Source organism: Anguilla rostrata, chromosome 17 (genome assembly GCF_018555375.3).
Source record: "Anguilla rostrata isolate EN2019 chromosome 17, ASM1855537v3, whole genome shotgun sequence".
NCBI lineage: Eukaryota > Metazoa > Chordata > Actinopteri > Anguilliformes > Anguillidae > Anguilla > Anguilla rostrata.
This window is the reverse complement of record NC_057949.1, coordinates 19,707,266-19,726,026: the sequence shown is the minus strand read 5'-3', so window position 1 is coordinate 19,726,026 and position 18,761 is coordinate 19,707,266. Positions and strand designations below refer to the sequence as shown.

The 18,761-nt window shown below is 41.4% G+C and overlaps 2 protein-coding genes across 5 annotated transcripts in view; one reads left to right on the top strand and one right to left on the bottom strand.

Moving 5' to 3' along the window:
* LOC135242919 (cytohesin-3-like) overlaps positions 1-15,103 on the bottom strand; it is a 33,464-nt gene extending 18,361 nt beyond the window's left edge. Inside the window, exon 1 of one of the 4 annotated variants that reach the window (XM_064314249.1) lies at positions 14,997-15,103. Coding sequence is in view for 1 of the 4 variants with exons in the window: in XM_064314247.1 (XP_064170317.1) it covers positions 400-413 (14 nt within the window). In the remaining 3 variants the exon portion in view is untranslated. Of the gene's footprint in view, positions 1-399; positions 1,171-14,996 lie in introns of those variants that run through there. The other 3 variants (XM_064314246.1, XM_064314247.1, XM_064314248.1) reach the window with 3 other exon arrangements.
* Positions 1,554-17,063, top strand: rac2 (Rac family small GTPase 2). Its single transcript, XM_064314250.1, has 7 exons — positions 1,554-1,713; positions 7,858-7,929; positions 8,248-8,365; positions 9,130-9,192; positions 15,043-15,202; positions 15,708-15,840; positions 16,496-17,063. Exons 1-6 carry the CDS (start codon positions 1,679-1,681, stop codon positions 15,836-15,838), a joined length of 579 nt encoding a protein of 192 aa, XP_064170320.1. The 5' UTR covers positions 1,554-1,678; the 3' UTR covers positions 15,839-15,840; positions 16,496-17,063.
* Positions 17,064-18,761: the final 1,698 nt, after the last annotated feature.

Here is an 18,761-nt window from a genome sequence, read left to right as displayed (position 1 = left end):
TTATTATTATTATTATTATTATTATTATTATCATCATCATCATCATCATTGGCGAGCAGGTTTGCTAATCTCCCCACTTTACTTGCAGCAATACAACATGTTAACTCTGAAAACATTTTTAATACAACTGTGGTGATTCACAATGGTCATGATAGTAACTCTGTTATATACAGTGGTGCACAAGGATTACTACAGATTAAATATTAAGATATTAAATATGTGTACATCAATCAATAATCCTTGTAATTCGAATTTTATAAAACACTTAATAATCATAATAACAACAACAACAATAATAAAAGTCATTCATGTATTATATATTAACATTTGAACAGACAAAAGCAAACGAAAACCAAATGACAAAAAGTGAACGAAATAAAATGAACTGTAGCAACTTACCTGTGAAGTAACATTCTGTCATTTGAGGACAATACTTGAATTTCAGCCTTCTGTCACCAAATCAAACGCAAAGTCTCTTAATCTTACAGAGCACATTCACTGCTCTGTCGTCACGGTTCGCCGAACTCTGTGCGCCATTTCCGTGAATGATGTAGCCTGCGTGAACTTTCTTCTGCTTTAACCAGATAGGCTACATTGCTTATTACGATTACGTGGGCAGTATGAACTACATTACTGCAACCAACTTTCTCCAGTGAAATAATGGCTGTTGAGCAAGAATATACGAGTACGACTAAATTAATTTAGACTATTACTGTCCTTGACGTCGCAAGCTTTAACTTATGTGTGATGCGTATCGTATTCTGAAGGCACATTTTGAAAGCCTGTTCCGCAATGATTTGTGATGATGTCAAGAGTTCAGAAAAGTCGCCCTTCAAAAATCGTGTTTCATTATCTTAAGTCTTCGGATTTAGTGTAAACAGTTGTATAAAGTATAGTATAAAGTAGAACAAGAACACAACTCTCAGTAAATAACTCGTAATATAGTCATACTTTCTGAATTGGCGAGTTGGGGTTGACATATTCGTCTTGTGGTGTGCAAGAACTGTTGTCTGGCTCTATCTGGCGGAGATGTGTGTGTATTACAATTATTTGTAGTAGTTCGTAGGATCTTACCTGTAGCCTATTTATCACGTATGGTTAAAGCTATGCTTTTTTAAATATATGATCGTGTGCGTAATTCAGTTTTGCAATGAAATGTATCATATATCATACAAATCAACATGATAACGATAAATAAATACATTTTAAATGAACATCGTTTAAAATAACAATGCCGTTCGAACAAAAACATTTAGGCTACATGTGTGAATTAACTGTTGACATATGTCTACCTTTTAAATCTATGACAATGTGGAAGGTTTTTCCATTTCCAAGTTTACACTGCACCTGACAAATTGAGACACGTTTGGCTGCCTATTCGCAAGATGAGACACGAAACGAAAGTATGCTCCCTCTCGCTCGCTCGCTTGTTTGCTTGTTCTGTGCGGCAGAGAGAGAGAGAGAGAGAGAGAGAGAGAGAGAGAGAGAGAGAGAGAGAGAGAGAGAGAGAGAGAGAGAGAGAGAGAGAGAGAGAGAGAGAGAGAGAGAGAGAGAGAGAGAGAGAGAGAGAGAGAGAGAGAGAGAGAGAGATTTCCTGTATTTCACCAATTGTACCATCTTGTGTTTTTTCTTTCTCGCTTGTTCATAAAGTTTGAAAAGCTGATCCAGCGTTGGAATAATGCAAGCTATTAAATGTGTGGTGGTAGGCGATGGGTAAGTCACTGAATTATTTGTATTGGTTTGAATTATTTTATTTAGAAGTTCCTCGTGTATGTAAATCTAGTGGTACTCGACAACGTCATTTGGGTAACTGTTTCTAACTCGAATTGTTATCCGTTATCCATGCAAACTCAGTTGGTATGTGAGTTTCATAAATCAGAGAACTCAATTATAAACATAGATTATCCACAAGCGAGCACATGTTTTACAAAAAAATTTAACAGCAATGTTCAGTGTATGGCTTATCTAATTATTGCAGATTACACATTACAGTAATTTCGTCTTGTTCCGGCTCAGCCTTGATGCCATCTTTTTTTGTCACATCAGCCTTTTTCCGCGGTTAATTTCAAGATTTTATTTCAAGTAGGATGCAGTAAACCCAAGCAGGTATTTCATGATTCCAGCACAAACTCTGCAGTATGGCTTTGCCTGTACTTTGCTTGTGTGTCCATTTGATGTGGTCGGGTAGATCATTCCCATTGTTTATGGACAAAACATTTTTCTTTTATGACTGATGAGAATAAGGCGTTGTACAGGCCCATATCTCTCTGTGAGTCTGCACTTGTTCCTTTCTCCTATGGCATTTACTTAATGCCATGCTGTACAAACTGAACTTTCAAAAAACAAGTGTTGCCAATTCTGGTCCAGTTTCAACACCGGCACTATAGGGTGGTTTTCAATTCAAAATTTAGTCTTGAGTGATTATGGGATTATCAATGACTGTGCAGCGCTTGACTTGAACACCGTTGCCAGTTTGCACACCCAAACCACACTCTCAGTCCCATAACTGGCTTCGCCGGCCATGACAGCCGCAAAGGAACTGGGCCCAGTATCACAGTGTGAGAGTCAGTCGATGCCGCACTTTTAAAGAAAACCGAGGGTGAGCTTCAAAGCTGTGCACCGTGCACTAACCGGGGTGCATGGTGAATAGATCTCCCACGAGAACTGTGTTGCTTTTTAACATCTCATACCCATAGGACAAGTAGGAAGTGGCCCTCAATTCAAATGCTCACTGCAGCCCTCTTATCAAACATTAAAGGAACACTCATGACAGCGGCGAGCGGGGCTTTTGCCGGAGAGAACAGGAAGTGACTCTGCGAACCTAATGGGAGATGGGCAGATAAGATGAGGACGGCGACGGGGGACTGAGATAGAAGTGAAGATATGGATGGAGAGAGTGAAAGAGGCTCAGATAGAAATGAGGGAAAATGACTGCCTTAAAAGACAAGCTTCAGAGCCAGAGAGAGAGAAAGGTAAAAGGCAAAGAGGAAGAAAGAACAGAGAGAGGGGGTTGTTCTACAGAAGCAGACTGTGCCGTTTTTTGTAAAGCGTTTCCTGTTTTAAGTGTCTCTTTTTCTGAAACGGCGCAGTTCCTCTTGCGCTATTTTGACATGCACGCCCCGCGCGTGAAGTTCCTCTTTGCGTTTCTCTGCCATGTTTGGCATTGAGATGCTCCAACGCCATGGGCCGGGCAGAGGGTCCGATTCAGCCCCCCCTCCCCCTGCCCACACACACACACACACACAAAGATGAAAATGATCCCTGTAAAGTCTCTAACTTCCTCAGTCTACCTCAGAAACTCGTAGCTATCATCGTAATGAGTGACCCAGACATGAACTCACCGAACAATTGTCTTTAACTTTGAATGATTAAATGCAAAGGTGCAAAACTTGGAGACTATAGTTATTAACAAAATAACTCACCTAGACTTGCCAAAGTGTCAACAGTGTTTGGTTGTGTGTGTGTAAGGGGGGGGGGTACTGTTCAATGACAGCAGATATTAAAAAAGGAGGATTCAAGATGAAATGCACTGGCCAGGACAATGCTGTAATAGTGGTGCAATGAAAGCTGACACAATAACATTACCCAACAGTACCCAACACATTAAAGAACAAATCTAAAAAAATAATCTCGATTAATTTTATGTTATGTTTTTTCTGCTTCCCTTGTTTTTTGGATCACTAAGAATACAATTTTTGCTGGGGAGTGAACTTAACCTCTTTGTTATCTTAGTTTTTAAATGTTTATTTTTATGACATATTTCAGGTACAGGGCAATATTGTAACTTGGGTTGTTCCCTTTTTGTTGAACAAGAAGAAAAAAGGATTTTTAATATGTTTAGAAATACTGATCCCACAGGAACCTGATAGAGTTTCAGTACTATTGGAACTCCATAAATAAATAGAGGTGGAAGGTAGAGAGAACTCAGTGAGCTGCATTCATCATTGCATCAGTCTCATTATGAAATACCACAAAATGGGAGTGTTCTCATGTTAGAGGCAGTGGCAGGACTGTGTCTCACAAAAAGAGCAGTCCAGGTCCTCTTAGTAAACTGATGCAGTTATTTGTGTCTGTTGGAGAGCTCTGTGATTAATGACAAGTTTTGTCGAAAAGACACAAGTGGGTAATTTGATTGACGCTCACAGTGGTGTGTTTGTAATGCCGTAAAGTATCCCCAGTCAAATAAACAGAACAACAGTTGTCAGTAACAATTAATAATCATTCACTCACATATGAGTGTGCGCACAGACGCATACCCACATAAGTTAAAATCCCAAATTTACTGATAAAATACAATTTGGAAATGGTGGCCAGGCTTTTTTCAGTTAATAACTACACACATACATTGGCAAAAGGATGACACATACCAGTATAGTTCTGTAGACAAGAGGACTTAAACTGTTTTGTAATGACTAAAAGTGCCACTATGTTGAATTTTCTGGGCTATAGAGGCATGCAGGATCTTACCCATCTTACTTCCCTCTGCAAACCTGTAGAATAACTGTGAAATAAACAGCCTTTTTTGCAGATAGTGCAAGTAGAACAAAAAAAATGTTCTTTGACCCCTGAAAATCCCTTTCCTTTGCAGTCTGAATGAGACCAGCCTGAGGGTAGGACTCAAGGTTCATGAGACAATTAGCATTGCCCACAATAGACCTATTTATATATTTTATACTGAAATTACATTGAAATAAAATATATTTTCAACATATGTACATTTTTAAAATGCATTGATGTGTAATATATTTATCATTATACATTTTTTAAAGTCCACATATTTACAATATACTGAATTTCCATGAGGGCCAATCGCCATGTAGTAGGAGTCATGTAGTATGCTCCTTGTAATGTGTGGCATCCTTGGCACCCGCCTAGTGCACATTCGTTGTGGGAATTGGGCCCTTCAAGACTGGGGAGATTGGGGACAGGCGTTCGTAGCTTCCTAAAACGAGTGAACTCCCAGAAGAGCGCCGACCAGCTCATTGAAAGAAAAGCTTAAATATTGCAAAGTCTGTGAAAACAAACAGGGTCTGATTTAGGCCTCATATAAATTCAGCATTACGCTGAACAGAACCACAATCAAATTGGCTTTGTTGTTGTTGATACACTTCGGCTTTTATAGGTAATCTGTATGAAATGGTCCCATACATTATACACAAACTGTAGCATTACATTTTTGTGCACTTAACAGTGTTGGAACCAAACATCGAGCGTAGATTCAGCAAGAGCAAATCGAAACATTAAAACTTACATCATTATTTTATAGAGGATTTAAGTGTTTGCACAATGGCTGGGATTTAGCTGACATTTGTCTCTAACGTTGACTAGTGATTAAAAGCAAAGTAATTTTTTTCCTTCACTAAACCAGTTTAGCGAGTTCTTCGGTGATCTAACTAACTTGCCACTCTGAGTTAGTGTAGTGCATTTACTTGTCAAAGTCAAAGTTAAGAGCAGATGTTGAATGAATACTGGCTGGTGTCTTCATGCGTAACTTTGAGATGAAAAGATCCATCTCATTGCTGTAAGTGGTTCTTCTATGCGTTCTCATTCAGCCATTTTTCTCAGTGGCGCGCGAGCATCCGTGTAGCATGGCTGAGTTCAGTGGCAGGCGCTGCCAAGCAGAGCACCATTAAGCTTGCAGTCATCTTCACCACGCTGGTTTGACTCAGGCTAAAACGAGGCAGTCTGCGTTTGAGTCAGTTACATCAGAAACTTCTCGCTTAACTGCTCAAACCAGCATCTTAGTTTCACTCAGATCTCTCCTCATTTTCAGCGTTAAAGAGTTACTTTAGCTTTACAATGTAAAGCACTACCAAGGCTAATGTGACAAAGAATAACAGCCCACAATTAATTACATAGATAATTATTAAAGTTACATCTATCTCAATCTCTCTCTCTCCCTCTGTCTCTTCTATTCTCTCTGTCTCTCTTGTTCTCTTTCTCCTTCATGTTCTCTCTTTTTTCACCTTCTCTCTCTCCCTCTCTATCTCTCTTGTACTTTCTGGGCAATATGGCCAGTTCTGTAACCAAGGTTACGGCTGCAGAAGTTTAGCAGGGCTTCTGTTACCCTCACGGGGGGGGGGGTGTCTGGCCAAGTCCCACTTCAGACCGCTCTCTCAGCATAGGACCGAGCAGCGGCTGAAACCGCCACCCCCGCATCCCAGAATACCCCGTCCTTCTGAAGCGATCGTTTCCCCTGTCAGCAGCGATCGTTCAGACAGCTGCGCACCCCTACCGAGAGGAGACAATGGCATCTGCTTCAGTTCTGTACAAGTTAAGGCACAGTCTGATCAAGCTATCTGCCGCTAATGTAGAAGCCTTTAAGCTCTGAGTTTGTTATATGTGTGTGCAGTGTGTGTTGCAACTTACAGGTTAATACAGTGAAAAAAACGACACATATGTGTGCATGTATGTGTGTATATTTGTATGTATGTATGTATGTATGTAAAAATATCCAGCTGTATAAATGGATTAGACTGAATGCATTTAAGTAAGGTAATCCATATTAGTCACTCTGAATACGAGTTAACAGAACCCTCTTATGCACGGTGACTTAGACAGATCACATTATTTCCTACATCAATCCGTGTGTACATGCAGTTTATCTTTAAGCCCCGTGTGTTGCTCCAAATCCCTCCTTTTTTTTTTTTGCTGTGCCCTTGAGGTCTGTTTAAATGCCCGCTGTCAGAATGGCTCAGAGCTCTACATTCCAAGACTCCTGTCAGCACATGCCTTCATATCTGCAAGAGGAATCTGAAATAGTTTTTCCTTGTTGCATTCAGCTTTATGGGTACTAATGTTTAACCAGTCCAGGCTGATCACTGGTCTGTCCGCGTTCTCCTAGGGGGAGTAAATTAGTGTTTTTGCGAGCGTCGCGCGTGCATTTATGTAACCGGGAGTGAACTTTTCCACGCAGCGGGGAGTGCGTCTGGGCGGAACGAGGAGGGGCTGGGACGGGGAGGGGCTGGGACGGGGGTTGCGGGTTCGTGACTGTGCACGCTCGCTTCTCCCGGCACACCGTCCCGCCTGTGCCCTGAGCCTCCAGCGGGACCGCGGAACGCGTGCCCTCGTTGTTGCCGCGGCTGAATTGGCGTGTCTGGTTCTGCTGAGTTTGACTCTTTGACGGGCTTTGCCGTTGTCTTGACCTTCCCCGAGCTGGAACGTTGGAACGTTCACTGAAACGTGCTGCGAGACGGAGCACAGACTGAGGGCCGCCCGAAAGCGCTGGTCCCAGATGTACGCGTCCGACACAGACCCGCCTCCAGCTCGTGCCAGTAGCGACCGCCGAAAGGAGGAAGGGGTTCACTCGGCAGGGTATCGGCATCCTGCAGTCAGATGGCTGCGGCCTGTTGCCTGCGTCGCCTGCGCATAAACCGACGGTTCTCCAGAGAGGCGACTGCGCAGCTCGGCTGCGTGACAGCTGACTGACGTGAGGTGACAGCTGCCATGTTCTGCAGGACAGGAGTCTGTACGCCGGTGGAGAGAGTCTCAGCAATGGGAAAATATGTCTGAAAATATGATTCAGCATTCCACACCGAGTGGAAAGGGAATAAGTGGACACAAAGTATTTCAAGAATAAAGGTGGTGCACAAAGATATTTTTTTTAAAAGGCAAAGGGAGGTTTAAAGTGGATGATTTGTGACAGATATTTGTTTGGCCACAGATAATGAGAGAGATTCTGTCCTATCCACTGCACTCTTTGCCCATGAATTTTGACTCACACACATTTATTTTAAGCCTGATTTCACAGATCTTGTGTTTAAGGATGAGAATAAGCCACTCTCATCTGTGAACTTGACATAAGTGCATAATTTCGTCTGCATTCAATTTGATGTGATTTTGGATTTTGTCTTTCAGAGCCGTGGGGAAAACCTGCCTTCTCATCAGCTACACCACCAATGCCTTCCCCGGAGAATACATCCCCACTGTGTGAGTATCTCCTGAACACTGGGGCAGAAATATAGCATCCTGAACACTGGGGTAGAGATATAGCATCCTGAACACTGGGGCGGAAATAAAGCATCTTGAACACTGAGGCACATGTCCATACACTTGGTTAGCAACAGATCACCGTTGTCATTGCTACACTTGGGCATGCACGTTGTATCTTATTCAAAACTAGAAAAATCGTAACAATCAGCAATCAAGACTGAAGCCCAGGATGATCTCAGATCTAGACCCAGAACAGGTCCAGGGTGCTGAATGAATATGATCGGGACGAAGCTCTGTGTCCGTCTGACTTTGCAGGTTTGACAACTATTCTGCCAACGTCATGGTGGACAGCAAACCAGTGAACCTGGGACTGTGGGATACAGCGGGACAGGAGGACTACGACAGACTGAGGCCCCTGTCCTACCCACAGACGGTAAAAATGCATGGCACTAACTCCTCGTCCACACACACACAAACACACACACACATACACACACACACACTGGCAGTCGCCCGCGCGATGACTAAATCTCATGCGAATATCGCCCATGCGCACACACTGACATCGTCACCCAACCTACCGGGCATCTGTGCACCATACCAAGCACCTGTTCTTTCTTTCGCTGCAACAGAAAGGTTTTTCTCTTCTTTTTTGGGAGACAACAGATTGTTTTCTGCCCGACTCGAGACCAAAAAGAAAAGACAAACATTTGGCAACCCCTGCTGTCTGTCGCGTTATGCTTTTCTCGCTTACGCTAAGAAGCATCTCCGTGTGTCAAAGTCTTTTTTCATTTCTAAAAATTCAGCAACAACTTTTTACCTACGTAGTGCAGTGAGCGTCAGCTCTGTGGATGGCTGCCCCTGAAATACATTCCATCCCTCTCCTTCCCCACACTACAAAAAACAAAACATAATATGTATTTTAGTCTTATATTTAGACTTAAAATCTTATTTCTATTACTTTTTTACTAAATAAGACAAAACTTCCCAGTAGGCTGAAACAGCAAATGTCACTTGCAAACAGGCAAACAGTAACTTAAAAAGGTAATATTTTGTATATAATGGAAGAAATAAGATTTTAGGTCTTGTTACGAGATTAAAACACTTGTTAAAACAAACATTTTGCAGTGATGTCCGTTTAACGCAGCGCAGTGCTAACGTGTGTGTGTGTGTGTGTGTATTGTCTACCTCTTTCAGGATGTGTTCCTCATCTGTTTCTCTCTGGTGAGCCCAGCCTCATATGAGAACGTCAGGGCCAAGGTGAGTTTCAGCTGTGAAATCACCGCACTTGCACCAGCGAGTGTAAAAGGAATGCCATTAACCTTGGTTCACACCATCACACCACTGTACGTGACTCCTGAACATCACTATCAGGCTTGCCGTGAGTTAGGGTGTTTCCTGGAGATTCAGGAAGATCAGGCTGATAGACCACACAAGCTGTGATATATGGGGAATCGCACCCCACTTTCACCCCAGGACCCTTACATTTCACAGCCATACCGTGGCCCAAATTTATCACTGACCCCCTGAACAGTGTTAAGCAGGACTGTCCTGATTCTGTTTTGTATACAGCTAGCCCTGTATAAATGTTGTTTCCGTAAAACTGGACCTACCAAACAGAATAACATGAATAAAAGGAGCTAAATCGTGGCATGTATGTTCATTACATGCAAGTAAAATGGACTTGGGATTGCACGGAACACTATTACGAGCTTATATCCTCATAGTTATCTGCTCCTGGGATGTAGCACTTTTGTGTGCCAAAGATTTTGTTGTTGTTGTTGTTGTTTGTTTAGGCAAGTGGTTTAGTAAAAGTCTTTAAGATCCCATCATCTATCTTTGCTTCTGTGGAAAAGCATGACTTCTAAAGCATATAACTGATGTGGTAAGCAGATACAGCCAAATTGCACGGTGGGTGTGTCAGTTACATAACAGAAAGAACAAGTTGTGGAAGGATCCCAGGAGAAAGAGAAAACTTTTTTTCACTTCTAACAGCACAGAACTGTTGGCTTTCTTGTAATACATTCTAATACTTACAGACGTGTCTATAATATGTAGTGGGAGTTATAGTTCCTTTTAATTTCATTGGCTATGTACTGTCAGGCTACATGAAGCATGGAAGTTCAGAAAAGTGAGTTTGATCTTATCTGCAGTTGTTGCAACTAACACTAGATGGCGATGTGAACATTATACAGTACTGTCAGCCATGCGAATTGCTGTCCAGAAAAATACGTTTATGCTCTAGCTAACACTCCTACACACAACCCCAGTGTTCCAGTTATGACTGCGCATAAATTATGTCTAAGATTACAGTGAAATGTCATAGATAATTTTCTTGAAGATGATGTTCCATGCTTTTATTATCCTGTTCTGTAGTAACTCAACACCACTAATGTAGGATGCATTTCTAAAAAATTTTGTATAGTTATCTAATTCAACTAATATGGATTGTCAGTAAAACAGATTTTTTTATTCTTCAACACGATTGTTTGCTGCACTGCCTGAATTTGTGACGGTGTAGTTCACGTCCAAAGGAGAGTTTTTAGATGTATTAAGTTAATCCTGTGTCGTTCATACTTAATTCAACACAAACAAAATACAATTTCTATCAACCAGTTACATGTAGGGTCCTGTACCACCAATTAGCCAGAATGCTAATATTGCAATTTAATAAATGATGCTAAAATATGACTGTATGTCCTTGGTGACTCCTAGTGACAGCTTATCACATTCCTCACCATTTTATTCCACGGATACTTCATATTTCTATTGCAATGAGACCTTTGAATGAAATACTGCGTCTGCTTGACAGACACAAATGTGCTTAGAGACTTTTATCACAGTTATTACTAAGTGTAAAAACAGCTGGAGGTTTTATGAAGCTCTGCAGGTCAAGAGCCTTGCTGAGTGCTGCACTTCGCCTGCACATCTGAGTCCCGAACATCCGTGAGTCTGTTTCGCCACAGTACCACACCTGCACCAAAGAATTCTGCTCATCAATGTCCGTCCAAAGAACTTGGAATGATGTGCAGGGTCTTAATCAGTTCACACCAGACATGGGATTGCAGGAAGAAATAATACACCCTAATGAACTTCATCAATGCCATTTTATCTGTACGTACCCCATCCCGTGCAGTACAATATCCACTGTTAGATCAACTCTGATAGAGTACATTACTAAACTATGTTTGAGATTGCTCCTATCTAACATAACCTAGCATAACATGGCATGATGACGAGAACAGGCCATTCAGCCCAACAATGCTCGCCATTTTCCTGACTTAAATTGTACCCAGTGCTCTGATTACCTACAGACTAGATCTCTGATAGAAGAATTAACACCGAGCATTTTATTGTGTGCCCTGGGTTTGAGACTCGGGTAACTGCGTAAAGGACTGTGGAACACAGACATTGCATGCCTGCTGTCACTGTCATGTCTAAGCAATGGACGGCCATTCACGTCCTGCCTAAAAGGGCTCTGTTCTTGCAATGTTACACAAAAACCCAAAGATCGTGAAATTATGACCTCCAGAGATGCTAAGAAGCACCGGAGTGACCGACGTCGACGATTAAAACAAACTCTGAAAACACGCAGATCGATAAATCACTCCCATCTTCTCCCCGCCCTGACAAGCTGCATCCACAATTTTAGCTGCTTCTTGCGTTTATATCTGGGATTCGTACAAACGACACCTTTCAACATGACTGTTTAAATATGTAAATTAGGAAAAACTGCTGTTTTCATGCTATTGATTTATGTCACCATAAAGTAACGACAATGTCAGTAAAATGGATGATTGGTGTTGCGGCACAGTTAGATGCTATCGGTTTTAGAATAATGAATAAGCGCACTGCATCAAGTCGTGAAAATGTTAAGCCTAAAAACATCAGCTCTAGGGCAGCAAAATACAATCAAACCAGGCACATTTAAAGCCCAGATTCAGTCTCGTGTTTCTTGTTCAAGAAGAAAAATCAAATTGATGTTTTTTTATTATTTCACATTTTGTTATTGACCAGTAAACAAACAATGATGAGTGACAATAAAATCTCAAAGAAGTGAAAACATTTAACTTTCTGAAATGTATCACATAAGGTGAGGGCAAGAGGCATTCTGAGTGTGTAAAATTAGGCAGAAGCGTAAAATGGCGTAAGTAACATGTCTTCTAAGTCTGTTTAGACAAATCAGCCCTTGTTTCTCTCTCAACGTGTTGTTTGTGCTACCAACAGTGGCTTTTGGCCACAACTGTCAAAATTAAACGAGTATGTTTTTAAGGCACTGAGAAGGGTTTTCAACAAGTAAACCAGTGAAAGTCAACTAAATTTACAAAGCCACTAAACCCTAAAATAAGATCATTGCATCACAATGAAGCTCATGAAAAAGCACAGTACCTCACACAGTATTCTAAAGCACAAGGTAGTTCTGCACCTAACTACACAGAACTATGCAGCACGTAGCAGGGATTTAACCGCTTTGGAGAACCCCTATAAATAGCAGTGGTTGGGTCTAAGGCCCTGGAGTTACTTCTGTACATCTGCTCACAAAAAATCTGTCTGTATAACAAAGTGTAGAGTTTTACAATTGTTAAAGCATTCAGAGCAGTAAGCCATTTCACAGGGCTTTTGATGCATAATGGAGACAGGAAAGTAAAATCTACTGATACTGGCATTTGTTATAAAACTTTCAAGATTAATCCATTGTTGTTTATTACAGCCCGACAGAATTGTGATTACAGAGTCTTGTTGATTTTCGCATCTGTCTCATCAGTAGCAATCTCCTCTTCCTTGCCTTCATGCAAATAGATTCCACTTTCTTCCCGAAACAAAATCCTAAGCAGTTTTTTCCCCCCTCCCTCTTCCACTCTCTAGCATTCCCATGGAGTAACCATGGTAACAATGCCCGAATGCAATCTCAGTAATGATATAAAACAATTAGGAAGGTGCATGTACAGAATGCAGAGGAACGTTCTTCAAAGTCGCGTTGTACACTACTCGGTCTCTCAAATGATTGTTGTTCTTCTTTTGTGGTCATTAATACTATAGTATAATGGAAAATTGGGATTAATTTAACCCATATAAGAATGAGTTAGCATGTATAAATCAGTAGTAACACAACCCTGAGAAAATCATTGTTTATTAAAATCAATAATGATACTGTACTCTCTGAAGCTGTGTTCACATAAACGTAATTGGCATTTTGGTGCCATTTTGTGATGGTATACCTGGTATAGAGAAAAAACCTGCCTATCTATCTCTATCTCTACCCAAATGTTTTTATATATTGTCCAGTGAATCACTAAGGATCATCACATTTCCACCTCAGCAAAACTGGATACATTCCCCCCTAAGTGGCACAATGTGCTATATTGAAGGTTTTTTTTCCCTCAGACCTCATCAACAATACCATAACCATATATTTTTTTTAATAAGACTATTTTTTTTACATAAGTTGTAACAGATCCTGATACTCCACTGGGAGAATATGGATTATTATTGCCTCTGATTACTGATATATCCAGAACAGGATAAACTGGCGATATTTGATATTGGAGTACCAGTCATAGGAAGCAACAAGCAGTGGTGGTGGGGTTAACTAATCTTGGAGAGGAGATGTTACGTAATTATTATTATTTTTTTTTTTTTATTCAATGATGCATCTCTTGAACAACAATAAGAATGCCGTTCTGTTGCCACCCAAACATAGAGGCTGAATACCAGACAGTCTGGGTGAAAATGGACATGTGACAAGCCTCGGTTTGGCTGTGTAACATAATGGTCAGGAAGCTTGGCTTGCAACTCCAAGGGTGTTGGTTTGACGCACAGGTGGAGTGTTACCATTGCACTCTTGCTCAAGGAATGTTACCTGAATCACAGCAGTGAATATCCAGCTGTATAAATGTGCATATATATATATACATATATACACACATATGTATATATATATATATATGTATATCCGAAAGAATGCAAACTGGGTGAGTGAGTGTTGCTCTGGAGAACAGCACCCTCTGAATGTTTAAAATGTGTAGGGTCAGCCCTGAGATTATGGAACTCTTATATAGGACAGCTGTTTCAATACATAAATATCTGCAATAGGTTTTTTTAAATAAAAAAAGAACACGAAGGACACATTCTGTCTGTTACTGCATTTCTTTAAATAATTTCATGCCCATATTTCACCATTTGGAAAAATAACATTTTGAACCCTACATGACTACGTCACTGAGAACAACAGCAAGGCCGTTGGGATTGTCCCTGTTGTTCAAAAAAGTCTTTCGGCAGCCGGTTCATCGCTGAGCACTGGCTTTTGTAAGGTTCTCGGGGTTTGAAGGTGATTTCGTGCTGGTGTACAATAGTGGGTGGGAGGTTCATAACAACCACAGCACCCTTGAGAAGAACAGAAGGCCACAAAACATTCTGCACACAGATGTTTTTCCTGGTCTGTGCACCTTTTGGCCATAGAATTCTATCATGTACCGATGAAGTGATTCAAGAGCCAACAAAATGTATTTTTCCATTTTATATTTTCTGTTTCTGTAAATACTGATTTACTTGGACTGGTGTTGCATGACTGACGTTGTTTGTTTCATACCAAATAAAGGTCAGTTTACCATTCCATGGCAATAAGACCATTTTAATTCATTGAACTAGCAATGCTTAAAACTGCTAATATTACTTACTGCCAATGTTAAATTAAAGGTGACAGTGGCTCACCAATGTACTGCATGTGATAGGAACTCTAATAATCAACTTTGGCACACAGATAGAACTGTCTCTCCCACCCACCTAGATTGTCAGCATCTAAGATTGGCAGGCTGTTACTTTGAAAATGTTGGCATGATACACTGCTTGAATTATGATTTTTAAAAATTAACCATTTGAGTTCCTTGAGCACCAGTGGGAAGTTACACAGCATGAAACTCCCTGAAAGAAAGGGGTCGTTAGCATCAGAGCCGTGATCAAGCCAAAACACGCCTCTTAGCCGCGTGCCCAGTCCCAGGCCTGACAGCCAATATGGAGGACATGCCTACGTCCTTCTGTCCCCCCCTGCCCTCTCCCTGACACACCTGGTTTCGCAGTCCTCATCCCCGTCTCCATCTCCGTCTCCCACAGTGGTACCCGGAGGTACGGCACCACTGCCCGTCCACTCCCATCATCCTGGTCGGGACCAAGCTGGATCTGAGGGATGAGAAGGAGACCATCGAGAAACTGAAGGAGAAGAAACTTGCGCCAATCACTTACCCACAAGGCCTGGCGCTGGCCAAGGAAATAGGTAGGCTCGCCTCAGCCCTGTCTCCAATAACCGCGGTGTTGCGTTATTTAATTCAGCTCCTGTCGCAATACCTGTTAACAGCTACAGATGGCTGGTGTTGTTGCCCTGAGGGCACTGCCCCGCCCACTATTTGGGAAGAGCAATCACAAACAGCTTTGTGCCGGGAAGGATTTTTCCACAGAATGATGGGAAACAGACATTATATTTTTTGTAATATATTTTTGAAATATAAATACCGCTTTAGTCCCCACAGACTGACGCATATACAGTAAACACACTGACTCAATCTGCGAGTGACTGTTCTGCGTCTGTAAGTCTTTCTGTGGGGGGTTCCCTTACCAAGTCCCTTTCAGTCGATTTTGAGTGTCTGACATATCTGTGAGCGATTCTGTGGACCTGACTCTTCAATCTGTGAAGGATCATGTGCAGCAGATGATCTGTTATGCCCCATGCTGATGAGAGACACTGTGTCCGTCTGTCCTGTATGTGCACGCCGCACGGACAGACTCTGTGAAGTACCTGGAGTGCTCCGCCCTGACGCAGAGGGGGCTGAAGACAGTGTTCGACGAGGCCATCCGGGCCGTGCTCTGCCCCCAGCCCACCAAGGTGAAGAAGCGAGGCTGCCAGCTACTCTGAAGGTGAGAGGTGGGGAGGAACAGAGCCCAGATCAGTGTTGCCCAATCCTGTTCCAGGAGATCTACCGCCCTGAAGGTTTTCACTCCAACCCTAAAAAATCACACCTCATTCAACATCTCAGTAGAGATTTCCTTGAGCTGCTAATTAGTAGAATCAGGTGTGCCAAATTAGGACTGAAATTCAAACCTCCATGAACAGGATTGGGTAGCCCTGGTCAAGACAAACAAACACAAAATTACTTTTTTATTTTTTATTTTTGTACATTTTTATTTGTTTCTCACATACTTTCATGGTCATCATTGACTGCTGAAATGCTGAATTAATTTTAGGAAAGAAAAGAAAAAGGCAGAACTGCCTTTAATCCCTTATTTAAGTATGACTAATGTGTCGGGCTGAATGTAGCCGCACGTCAATGCTAACAGTGAACTTTTAACCCCTGTAAAATCTGATGTCTGAAAAAGTCTTTCTTTCTGTTCATCCTCTGGGACTAGTAAAAGATGAGTTCACACTCACAGTACATCGGATTTCTATAGTGCTGCTCGGTAATAAAATGTCAAGGATTTTTCATTGGCTGAGTCAAGTGCACATTTGTACAGGTCATCCGTTTTTTAAAATTCAAGCATCTGTAAGATTCATCAACTTTTTTCTCCTTTCTAGGCGTTCGTTGCTTACCTAAGCCACTAAAGGCCTGTGACCATGGAAAAAACCGACAAGGGGACTACAAGGACCAGAGGTTCACTCATGCTTTTTATATTATAGCCTTTCTTTTGTTCTAATTATTTTAATAACTCCACCTCAATTCAATTAAAACCACTGTAAAAAAATAGTCTTACAAATATTTAAAAACCTAAAAAAAAATGATGGTGTTGTCCTGTATACTGGTATCTGCTTGAACACATTTCAGCATATTACATTATATTTGCCAGGGAATTTGCACATTTGCTTGTGAAAATTATATAAAATCCGAGTGGTTAATATTAAAAAATATATATACTTTCTTCTTCATAAATGGGGTTCAGCATTTTATTTTATATTTTTAACAGTTGTGTGTAATTAAAGACAAAATTCTGTCAACATATTGGTCAACAGGTCAACAGGTATTGTCAACAGAAATGCAATGATCCTGTTTGGTTTTGGCAACATGACCATATTCTGAAATGAACATTTTTTTAATTATTGAACTTTCAAAGGTTTCTAAATAAAACTGTTGCTTTGTTTTCAGTTCCATGCGGAGTGATCTTATCTCTTGTCCAATGTTTTTCTGTTTTTCTTCACATCATACAATGAGATCTCAGATGAAAAGGTCTCTCACACACACACAAGGGAGGGCACTTCTCCTCAATAAACACATTTGACTGAAAGGGTTCCTGGTAGAAAGAAATCTGAAAAGGTTTCCTGTGGAATGAAATGTACGTGAATGACGGTTTTGTCCTTCCTGGGTGCCACGCCCACGCACACAGAGATCAGCCTCTCAGGTACGAGCACCTGTTGCTCTCCAGCTGCCTCTCGTTTCGTGGAAAAAGGATGTCATCTTCTATTTTTGACTTTGCACTGCAGGCAGACTGCTAGTGTGCAGAGCAGAGAATATTATCAGAACCACTTCCTGCTCATTGATCTCGGAGCTCCACTGTTTGTCCATAGGAATACACCCACCTATTCAAATGGGAATACTCATGGCGGCATCCTAGAATAATTAGAATAACCCAAGCACAATGGTGCGAATGTATTTGCAGAAGTAAATCTTGAGAGTTAATTTCCGTTCCAACTGAGGCCTGGATCCAGTCAGTGTTTGTCCTGACACAATGACTAACAAATAAATGCGGTCATTATTTACTTCATCACGACACATTTTGGAAAGTTAATTTTGGTGATTGCTGAACTCTTCAAACTGTGCTGACAGGTGAGAGACTAAAGGAGATAACGTGTCAGAATAAACTTATCCTGCTCAGTGTCAGAGGAAATAATTTGCTGTCAGAGTTGATTTTACTGTGTGCCCAGTACGGAGGTTGTAGTGGCCTGTGCCTGATCCAGGGTTGGCTGAAAGAACATAATCCTAAGAAAAGTGACAGAAATGGTATTTCAAACACCCACACACTTACTCGCACTCCATACACATTTGCACGCACACACACACACACACAGACTCGCACACACGCACATGAACGTGCATGCATAAATACACACCTACTCTGCTTGCTTAGATACATAGATGTTTACACTGTGTGTGTGTGTATGTGTGTGTGTGTAAGTGAGTGGGTGCTTCAAATACCATTTCTGTCATATTTTTTAGGATTATGGGCTTTCAGACAACCCTGGATCACAGGGCTCCACAACCTCTATGGGCTGGTGTCAAAGGAGGACAGCCATGATTCCATACATGTTGATTGATGGTGACTGACTGTCTGACTGATTATCTTGCCTGTGAGGTTTTTCTGTTCCACTACACTGACCAGCTGCACCCTGCGACAACAGACTTGTCTGGAGGACTTCTACAATAATACGCTTTTCTATTTTTTGCATTTCCTCTCAAATGGCAAGGAAGAGTCACTTATAAATAATTCAATGTTGCATCTGCGTACAGACCGCGTGGGAGACTGGAGCTCTCTCAGCTGGTCACTGAAATTTGCTTCTGCACACCATCACCTGAGAGAGAGAGAGGAGAGAGAGAGAGCGAGAGAGAGAGAGAGAGAGAGAGGGAGAGAGGGGGGGAAGAGGGAGAGTAACCAATAATCTTTACAAGTAGACAGGTACATGAGTACAAAAATAGAATGGAAAAAGGAGACAGTGGAAAGAAAAAGAGGAAAGAGAATGTAAGAGAGAGGGTGATAAAGAGGGAGAAAGAGAACAAGCAAAAGAGACAGAAAGGGTAAAAAAGGGAGAAAAAGAGTGAGGGACAGAGGGTAAAAAATAGTAAGAGAGGGAG